Genomic DNA, 11327 nt, shown 5'->3' on the forward strand with positions numbered 1-11327 from the left:
GGGGGGGGCATAATTGAAGGAAAACTCAAATGTTTGATCAGGATGTTTCCTTTATGGTAGTACAAAAGTTTAGACCATCTGAAGGAGGGAGAGATGTAAAGATCAAGTCCAAGGCACCCTTTATATTACAGACTGTTTTAAGAAGAAGCTTTTCTGTAATACCCAAGACTCCAGTCCACCCCCTTTATAGTGCGGAGTGCACTCCACAGCACTAGAACAACAGATTGCACATACTCAAAAAAAACCTCATCTCCGGCCCATGTGGATGAAGTGAAGACTCAACCATGAGCAACAAGGAAAATGGTGGTTTCAGCCTCTAGGGGCAGCACTTCGATTTGCTGCCAGAACACCACAGACCCTGGAGAGGGCCGGCGAAAGCCCCTTCCTTCAGGTGCCCCCATTTACTCTACAGCGCTGTCAGTAGAGTCAGAGTTGGTGTTTGCAACAACTAGCAGTTATAGCAGCTCTCTAAATGGGGCTATTAAAGTGACAATAAGATATAGCGTTTAGTGTGCTTAAACAGACACCATTTGAAGAATGATGAATAGAGGAATTTTCTACAGGTAACAATGGAGGCTTTCAATATTGCCACATTGGTTCAATGCACTACAAATGGTTCACACTTAAACAGGAACATTACCCACTTAACAAAATCTGCCTTCCGCCGAAATTAATGAGACGTGCGCTGAACAGATGCCCACTTAAGTGGAATAGGCTGCATCCCAAGAAATGACAAGCAATTCAGTATTGAAACTAATACTACAAGGAGTTGTCTACAATCCAACAAAAGGCCCTGCAGTTGCTATTAAAGTGTGAATGGAAGAAAGTAACTTGAGGCTGGAAACTATACCCACAAACACTTACCTCTTCATTGACTGGAGTGCAGTATTTTAAATAGACTCAAGACTTGGCTGAGATCTTAGGCAGGTGCCGTGGGCTTAATCGCTGATTCTAAACCATTACTGCTGTTGCAACTATTTTGCACTGATTGCAGCAATCTTGTTATTCAAATTTGTTATATGAAATACGTTATTTCTAATCTTTGGCGATATTCAGCCATTTCATTGTTTGAAATCGAGGATACAGTCAAGAGAAAGAAGAGGGAAGGAATGTATGGCTTGGTACCTCTCTCTCTCTCTCTCTCTATTTCTTTCTCTATCTTTCTCTCTCTGTGTACCCTCTCCACTCCAGTGACCAGCACAATCCATACTGTCCACCTTTGCATTGATTGTTACACCTGCCAATTCCATCAAGTAACCTAACCGTGTTTTTCATTGCCTGCCTATTCACATGTTATCAAGGTATTTATGGATGAAAGGTGCTGTTCGGACCATCTAAACTCATTAATCTAGAAAGATCCTAAAGTCTCCTTATTTCAGCATCCAATTGTTTCTTAAATCCTTCCAGAATTTTCTCCTCCTCTACTCTATCTGGAAGTCTATACCACATGTTGATTATTTTTGCGTGAAAAGAATTTCCTGATATTGGTCCTAAATTTATCTTCATGATTAAATTTAAAATAAGATTCCGATTTACCTCTTCAGTTCCCACAAGTACCTAATATAACTCGTGGGACGCCTCTTTTCCAGGTTGAAAAGCCGAAGTCTCTCCAGTCCTTCCTAGTAACTCAGACCCCTGACACTGGGGATCAGCCTTGTGGCTCTTGTCTGTCTCCAAAGCTTGAATGGCCCTCTTGTGTCTTGACAACCAGAATTGGACGCAGTGTTCAAGGTGTGGCCTGAACAGTTTGCTCACATCTTTTTCTGACTTATAGTCTACTATTTTGGCTGTGTAATTCAACATTTTTGGGCTTTATTGATTGCTGCTCTACATTGGTTGAGCATGTGTAACGTCATTTACAAAGACTCTTTCAACTTCATCCTTAGCTAGTTCAACACTATTCTTGGAATACATCGCTTATTCTTCCTTATATGCAGTTCTTTACGTTTGTCTGTGGTAAATTTTATCTGCCACTGTTCTGTGCATTTGCATAATTTGTCCAGTTCTTACTGTAATTTCTGAGCTTCTTCCTCCAATTCCACTGCCCCTCCCAGTCTGGCATCCTCTGGAGGTTTGACCACATTTCATTGAGCTTCTGAATCCAGGTCATTTGCGCAGATTAGAAACAGAAGTGGTTCCAGCACTGAGCCTTTGGGACACCCCACTCAATACTTCACCCCACTCCCACCCCCCCAACCAACATAATTCCTCTAACATAATTCCTTGTTGTTTTCTTTTCCCTAAGTTTACCTGAATCCTCACAGCATTGAGTTGATCCCAGGCAGTAACAAACCCTGGCGACTCCAAAATACTTTGCCACGATGTGTAATTTTTCTCATCATAATCAGCCTCATCACTTCTCTCCTTTCTTCTGCTCGTTCAATGACTCTGTCACTAGTCAATCTTTCAAATATATCTCAATATATATCTCAAGCACAATACATTACAGAGTGAATTCACCCATTAGGTCATCAGGGGAACCCATTAAAGCCTAGAAATGATTCTTGCCAGTAACAGCAGGTGAATGGTAAACGCACTTGTGTGATATTCCTCTGTCCGCTATTTTAGTGGCAACGTTAACCTATTTAATGGAATCTGTCCCATTTACATTTTGGGCTGCTCCATAGCACCGTGTGCTTTAAAACAGCAACAGAGGAATGTCATCTCAACTTGTTAAGCATTCGGCCGCTGATCTAACAGTAATTTCTATGCCTAACTGTTGGATCTACTTATTTCACTTGGACACAAGAGTAAAATCACATTAAAAAAAAAATCCATGGTTGATGACTCAGGCTGTTGATGTTTAAATACTGACTCAATTATCTAACCCGCCCTGCTAATTGGGCTTCCTACTGACTGTGATAGACCAGCACTAGCTATGGTGGAGGCAGCTGTGGAGAAGTGTATAGCTAAAGACTGTCCCTCCTTCCTCTCCAGGTTGGGGGTCCCAAAGAAGGAAGAGGTGGGTAGGATTACAACTATATCATCGGTCAAGGCTTAAAAGCACAAAACATTTGTCTGTAGCATTTTAACCCTGAACCCTCAGGATTGTCTGTTGAGGCTGTCTCTCTTTCCCTCGAAAGGGGTCTCATCCGTATGGAAATCTGCTCTTTGTGCTCAGTTCGCTAATGCTGCAGCTTCTATTAATCAAAGCTTGCAATGCATATGCAAATATTTAAATAAATGTGACTGCAGTTTAACTCACTAAATAAAAAGCAAAAGCACTATTAAGGTCCCATGTGCATATTTTATAAATGTATCTTGTCGGGGTGCCTTCTAATTGGCTGCTCACAATTTCCATGGCGACAACTAGGATAAGTAGCAAAGCTTCAGAGCCTCAATACTTTAGTCAGTTTTTAAAGCAGTGATGCTCACGTTCTAGGTTCATGGCCCACTGTAGCTAGATTCCCATTAACTGCTATCTAGATCTGACAGCTCTGAGAATTCCACCTTCCACTGGCCAGAATTAATTGGAAACCTTCAAACTTCCAATGATAAGAACCTGCAAAAAAAGCAGAAGGAGTTTTGTTACAGCTTTGACTGATGACCAATCACAGCCAGGCAGTCGCCATGACAACAGTACCACGCCAAATGGAAAGGGATCCAACCTCTCCCTCACTCTTTCCCTCACCCACTCTACACACACTCACTCCACACACACACACACACTCACTCACACACACACACTCACTCACTCCACACACACACACACACTCACTCACACACACACACTCACTCACTCACTCCACACACACACACTCACTCATATACACACACACACTCACTCCACACACACACACACACTCACTCACACACACACACTCACTCACACACTCACACTCACACACTCACATATACACACACTCACACACTCACTCACTCCACACACACACTCACTCACTCCACACACACACTCACTCACTCACACTCACTCTCACACACACTTCACACATACACACACTCACTCACACACACACACTCACTCACTCCACACACACACTCACTCCACACACACACTCACTCATATACACACACACACTCACTCCACACACACACTCACTCCACACACACACTCACTCATATACACACACACACTCACTCCACACACACACTCACTCCACACACACACTCACTCATATACACACACACACTCACTCCACACACACACTCACTCCACACACACACTCACTCCACACACACACTCACACACACACACTCACTTCACACACACACTCACTCTCACACACACTCACACATACACACACTCACTCACACACACACACTCACTCACTCCACACACGCACTCACTCACTCCACACACACACACTCACTCATATACACACACACACTCACTCCACACACACACACTCACTCATATACACACACACACTCACTCCACACACACACACTCACTCCACACACACACTCACACACACACACACACACACTCACTCCACACACACACACTCACTCCACACACACACTCACACACACACACTCACTTCACACACACACACTCACTCCACACACACACACACACTCACTTCACACACACACACTCACTCCACACACACTTCACACACTCACACATACACACACTCACTCACACACACACACACTCACTCACTCCACACACACACACTCACTCATATACACACACACACTCACTCCACACACACACTCACACACACACACACTCACTTCACACACACTCACTCCACACACACACTCACACACTCACTTCACACACTCACACATACACACACTCACTCACACACACACACACACACGCACACTCACACACACAAACACACACTCACTCACAATCAATTAGACAACTTGCCGTACAAAAACACAAGCAAGCAGCTTTTTGAAATGGATGTATTTCCCACTGAGGTTGATGGGAAAGTGTGGCATTCTCACTTACGGTAGTAGGGCATCAGTTTGACCACCTTTCAGGAAGTGAGAATTCTTTCTGGATTAACTGCTGTCTTTCATGACCAGCGGGAATTTGTCTTTTAAACTGCACCGGGCACTATCTTTGAGTTATCTTAAGGTCTGCCTCCCTCCTCCTAGTGAGATAGTTCAAGGTAATGGCAAAAGTGCCTATTGGCAAGGGTACAGTGTCCTGGTTTGATTACCCTCTGGGTCTAAATACCACCAATTATTTTTGCCACGGTGATAACTATGGTGAGAGCGTGCAGTATTGCCGAGGATTTGTAACACGGTGTGGAGGGGAACTTTCTGACACAGGAGCGCCATCTAGTGAACTGCTTCCATCCTGCAGACTTCATCAACACAAGTGCCTCTGTTACAGCATTTGCAAACCCTCTGCTGCATTTTATCTCTGTATTCCCCCCCCCCACCTCCCCACACACACACAGACAGGTTCATATATCCTGTGGGGATTTCAAACCATTGGCACTCCTAGCCTGCTTGAGCCTGCACTCAGGCAAACAAATGGTGTCGTCATTCAGGACCCAACAGAAGCAGTTTTACTGATAATGCACACATGCTAATCTAAACAGAGCATCTTATTCACTAACTGCTCTATCACAATCTAAGGTTAGGACCATGATGCATATTCAGGGTGCAATGCAATTGATCTTAGAATTTGTGAATTAAGTTACAATGAAGAAAATCAGATAGGTGTGCTGAAGTAGGAATAAGGGAAAATGGAAATCAGGCCACAGCCGATGAAAATGCAACTATAAGCAAATGAAATGGAAGCAAGAGATCTGAAGGTGATAGTCTTATACAGGAGGACGTCAACACTGGAGGAATAATGATCTTGCACCAATGTAATGTCATTCTATTCATCCCAGTTCCAATCTGAGAAAAGTACCTCAGCTCAGTTTGTATGACCTAGTTTTAAAGCAGATATATTGTTAATTGTATGCATATTAAGTCTGTCTTTAAAGAAGTTAGAATGTTGGTATGTGCAAAACGAATTGGGAGCTTCTTGGCACATAGCAGGTGCAAGACCTAATAGTCAGTGCATTTAGTTTGGAGTCTTCGCCTGCACTATTTCCAATAAGCCGGTCACAGATATTTATTTACATATTCAGATTCCAGCTCCCCTAATGGCTCAGTTGATAAATTTGTTGCCTCGAGTGGAACTGAGGCATACAGAATAGGAAAAGACGCTGGTTTGATCCTAGGTCTGTGCTATGTTAACCCACCTCAGTTGGAGTGGCAGTCAAAGCACTATTAATTTTTTCCTCAATTGGCCTTAGGGAGGGGAAATATTCAGCCAGGGTGTCTGCTCCTGACCTCTGCTGGAAAGTGCAGGTGAGTGAATATCAAGTGAGGGTAGGATGTGATTCCCCTATGGTTAACTTTCCTGCCAACACTCACTGGGGGTAATTTTAACTTTTGGCGATAGTATAAAAGGGAGATATCGGATCAGCCGTCCGTTATATGCCTCTCTCGATTTTCATTTCCATTGACTTCACAGGCCTGGGTTCTTCTGACTTGCAGCCTGAAATTTACAAGGATCTACTCTAAGTGACCTCAAGAATTTCCAAGTATCTACATTACCTGTATTTCTCTATTCACACCACTTCCCCACAGAGAGTACATGAGTCAGCTAAACATTGCAACCAAGCTCCAGAGTACAGTGCATCTGTATGCAGCACACCGGAAGATCCTCTAGTGTTATATAAATTCCACTGATGTTCTATCATTGCTATTAGATTTTCTTTTAATATTTAAAACTTATATTTTCTACTGCAGTCTATGATTTTTCTGACGTCACAGCTGCAGTTTTAGTCCTGAACGATATTCGGAGGCAGAGTGAAGCCATGCACTTATGTATTTTACAATGGTCCTAGGTCAATTGAAGCCCTTCATTATCACTACCTTTGATTGTAGATTCATAGGATCATTTTATTTCATATAGAAATGTAGAGTGATTTTGCAGTTCTCCAGCAGGTTAACTGCTCATGATGACTGCTGGAGCAGACTGTTGCTGCGATGTGATCTTTACAATTTAGTGTCACTTCAACTTTAAATATTTGTAGCAAACAGGTGTGAGTTGATGACATTACCATTTCACCAATCAGGCCATCACGCACCCCTCTGTTTACAGACTTGGCAAAGTTTAGACTTGCTTCAACTCTTTATCAGAAGACCGAACCAGATAAAGCAGCTGCACATTTTGCATAATGTTGGACATCAACGAGGCTTATCTTCAGATTGTACATTGGTGGGGAATGACCTAAACTTTACATCAAATGTGTACTAGTGACATCTATTCATACAAAATCTGTACTGCAGCAGCTTTAAAAAATCACTTATATCCACAAGCTGGCTTGGAAGCTGCTTGCAGTACCTAATTGACAGGTCAACCACCTCTTGGACAGTTGGATGGAGGATTAGATATAACTCTGGCTGGCATCTAAAAATTAGCTTTAACTTCCTTGACAGTCTAGTGCCTAGCTGTTATTACTGCTGTAGTAAATTGAACCAAATCTTCCCAGTTCCCAATCGGAGTTGCTTGTGATCACATTGAAGTTTCTCTGCACCATGTGTCAATTTATTTATTTTGAATACAAACGGTCACACTGATTAATGCGTGATCTCTGCTTGACATAATATGAGTTTGCATGCAAGCACTAACTGCCTGCTTTATGTGTTGCTATTGATTTATAAGCACAAAATCCAAACCGTTTAACTCTACAAGCTATCAGCATTTTGATCCAGTGTATGCTTGGAAGTTTTCTACTTACCCAAAGACCATTAGGCCTTTTGCTAATATATTCTTTTGAAATATTCATAACACAGAACATACAGATTGTACCCAGTGAATAACAATGGCTCAGAGTTAAAGCCTGGTACAAATCCTACATCAATACTGCAGCAGACCTTGCCTGTACCTACTGGACATGTAGCGACAATATGGGTGGGTGGGCACAGGCATGGGGCTGCTTTAAGCATAGTGCAGCAATGGCAGAAAGATTGTTGCATCCATTGTTTTATATTTCATGCTTGGGTAGTCTATCTTGCATTACTTGTGCGTGTTATAAACTGCTTTTTGCGCCACTTTGGAAATTGTGCCAAATCACTGGTCGGTACTAATAGCAGATGAAACCAGCACCCTTGAAATACATGATCTATATTGAAATGGTATAATTATAGTTTTCAACCAAGCCTGAATAAACTCAAACTTGTACTTGATCCAAAATAAAACTGTAATATTCTATTGGTTCTCAAAGTACAGAATTTCTGTTTCCAAGGGCATGAACTTATTTATCTGGATTTGATAATCACATACATGGGGTAAGGAATAGCCTGGTATTTCACTGAATAATATCCTTGTGAATCACTTCTACAGATATCATGATCTCGAAAGGTGCACTTGGTCTCACGACACTGGATGTAATCTACACTTAGTGGAGTCACCCTCTCATGATACCCCAGCAAATCATATTGGCAAATATCAACACCCAATACAGTATGGGTTATCAAACCATATTGGCAAATATCAACATCCAATACAGTATGGATTATCAAGCAATATTGGCAAATATCAACACCCAATACAGTATGGGTTATCAAACCATATTGGCAAATATCAACATCCAATACAGTATGGGTTATCAAACCATATTGGCAAATATCAACATCCAATACAGTATGGGTTATCAAACCATATTGGCAAATATCAACACCCAATACAGTATGGGTTATCAAACCATATTGGCAAATATCAACATCCAATACAGTATGGGTTATCAAACCATATTGGCAAATATCAACATCCAATACAGTATGGGTTATCAAACCATATTGGCAAATATCAACATCCAATACAGTATGGGTTATCAAACCATATTGGCAAATATCAACACCCAATACAGTATGGGTTATCAAATGAAAAGGAACGGGTAGCAGGGAGTTATCGAGATTCGCACAATCTTAGGTTTTACAGGATGTGTAAACCACTTCAGCTTCAATCTCAGGGTTTGTGTTCCTCAAACTACCTTCAATTATGTTATTGCCCTGTTCATTGCCTCCAGGGGACCCTTTCTGCTACCTGGATTATACGGGCAGCTCAAAATAATCCTGCTGAAGGGTCAATTAATGGAGGTAACCCACCTCCTCCCTCCTTAATCAAGGGTGAACACTCTTGTCAAAACATGGCAATAAACTGTGACATGAACCATCACCTCCGGGCTTTGGACGCAGCCAAGCCTCGGGAGAGACTCACCTGCCAGGCTGTTGTAACACTCGATCTCGCTGTTCTCCACCACCTTCCTCTCTTCCTCGGTCAATCTTACTGACGATTTCCCCGTGGCAGGGTGCACTTGAACGGCAGAGGAAGAAGACTCGGGGTCGGTGACCGCCAAGAACCCCTTCATCTCCAGCAAAGCCCTGTGATACTTGCCGATGGCTTCCCGGAATTTCTTCTCCTTGTAGCACTGGTTCCCCTGGCTCTTGAAGTCCAGCGCTCTCTGGATGGTATCCTGCGGGTCGGACTGGCTGTGATCGCCCTTGTTCACACTCAGATCGCACCTGGACACACTCAGAGTTGCTCCTCCACCTCCCCCTGGTCTGCCAACATCTCCTGGTCGCCCAGGGTTGGAGATGTGCCTGACGCCAGGTGGGTTTTTATCCTCCATCTCTTAGCTGCTGCTGCCGCCGATCTGTTTCATGGTGCTGAGAGCAGCGAGGAAACAGACCGTCTGATCAGTTCCCGGGTGGGTGGGTGTTTGGTTCGCTCTGCTCACTCGAATTGTCCACCGCTGGCTCCGATCTGCCGTGTTGTGCTGTGTGTGTGTGTGTGTTTTATTTTTTTTTGGGGGGGGAGATGCCTGGGTCTGTATTGCTGACCCGGAAGAGCTGGAGCAATCCACACGTAATCCCAACCTGATGCAGTGTCTAATTAAAGCGATAAGCGTCTAGAAAATTCACAGATCAAAGAAAGAGTAACAGGCAGGGGCAGCCAAGGCAAATAAATCTAATCTCACCATTACAGCGAGTTCATCGAGCCCACACTCTCCACACACCGACATTTCAGCCGGGATTGGCTCTACTTCCATGGAATGATTGGCCCACCTTACTATTTATTTAATAAATCTCACAGTCACTTTTTTAAATCAATAGTTTTGAGACAAGCTTTAGGAGTGGCCCCATCCTTAGACTTCTTCATGTTCCCCCTTGCTGCACTTCTGAAGGTGTTTTGTGCTGGGGGGATGGCTCTGCACCGTGTTGCCCAGGTGGCTGGTTTTTTTTTCCCAATGTGTGGACGGACTTGGACAAAGACTTGTCAATGGGCGATGTGCCCCGCGGGAGCCCTCTCAGCCGAGCCTAGCTCTGCCCTCAACCTGTGCTCCCCCCCCAAAAAAAACCGTGCCATCTCCACCGAGGGTAGTTGGGCAATGATCAGGAGTGGGAGCACCGGCCAACTATCCCTACTCCTTCTCTCGGTGAAGTCAAAGCCAGTTCGGCACCTTCACTCCCAATCCAACTGAGCCAGATCGGTACCAATCAGCCATCGTGGGATCTCCCAGGTTTGTATGATTCACCGGTGCGTCTGCCTGCGGACACTTTTAAATAGATATTAATTTCAAACAATTCAACTGTCTCACGGCAATCTTTACTTTTTGGCAAGTTTTTTTTTGTTTTTAGCAAGCTGGAAAATAATGCAAATATCAAGCTCACAGTTAACACCCGTCTGTTTGTATCTCCCCCTCTATTTCTTTCCTTTATGCTTTCTTGCTGCATGCATCTCACTCCCTCTGGTCTGTTGCACCTTTTGTATTCGCTAAAGCCTACCATTGTATTTCATTTTATGATTGATTCCTGTAGTTAAAGTGACAGGACTTGGACGTGAAATTTAATTTAATTAATTACAACACAGCACCAAGGTAACTCGACTTGCAAGATATTTCATGATATTTTATCAATAGATGATGCCACGCAATAAGCCTTGAAGTGACACTGTCTGATATTAGTATACAAACGCTTAGTTTATTCATATGAGACCTTTTATTTTGAAAATAAAAAAATTACTTGGGTTATCACCCGTTAAAATGCCAGACGAGATAGCTTCATGCGAACGTGTCAATCGTTGCTCTGCTCAAACCGCATCCTGTGCTTTCTAGTCTTGTGTCATTTTTAGGTCTAAACTTCAGAAAATGAGATAGCTTTCAGATTTCCAAGTCTAATTTTCAGGATTCCAACAGTGCTTTTCAAGGAGGTAAACTGCAGGAAATGCGGATGTAGTAATGATCTCCCTCTAAAAGTCTTTGGAAATAGGATCTGATTCAGCGTTTTCTAAATGTAGTAGTGATACGGGTACCAGACTGTAAGTGCTGTAACAA

General features: G+C 43.0%; 1 protein-coding gene across 1 annotated transcript in view; it reads right to left on the reverse strand.

Annotated features, from left to right (window-relative positions):
* The window catches only part of LOC137326307 (tetratricopeptide repeat protein 9A), an 82176-nt gene extending 72346 nt beyond the window's left edge, over nt 1–9830 (reverse strand). The window contains exon 1 of the mRNA XM_067991273.1: nt 9212–9830. Coding sequence (XP_067847374.1) covers nt 9212–9623 — 412 coding nt within the window. The 5' untranslated portion in view covers nt 9624–9830. The remainder of the gene's footprint in view (nt 1–9211) is intronic.
* Nucleotides 9831–11327: the final 1497 nt, after the last annotated feature.

The sequence above is a fragment of the Heptranchias perlo genome, chromosome 10 (assembly GCF_035084215.1).
Source record: "Heptranchias perlo isolate sHepPer1 chromosome 10, sHepPer1.hap1, whole genome shotgun sequence".
Classification (NCBI taxonomy): domain Eukaryota; kingdom Metazoa; phylum Chordata; class Chondrichthyes; order Hexanchiformes; family Hexanchidae; genus Heptranchias; species Heptranchias perlo.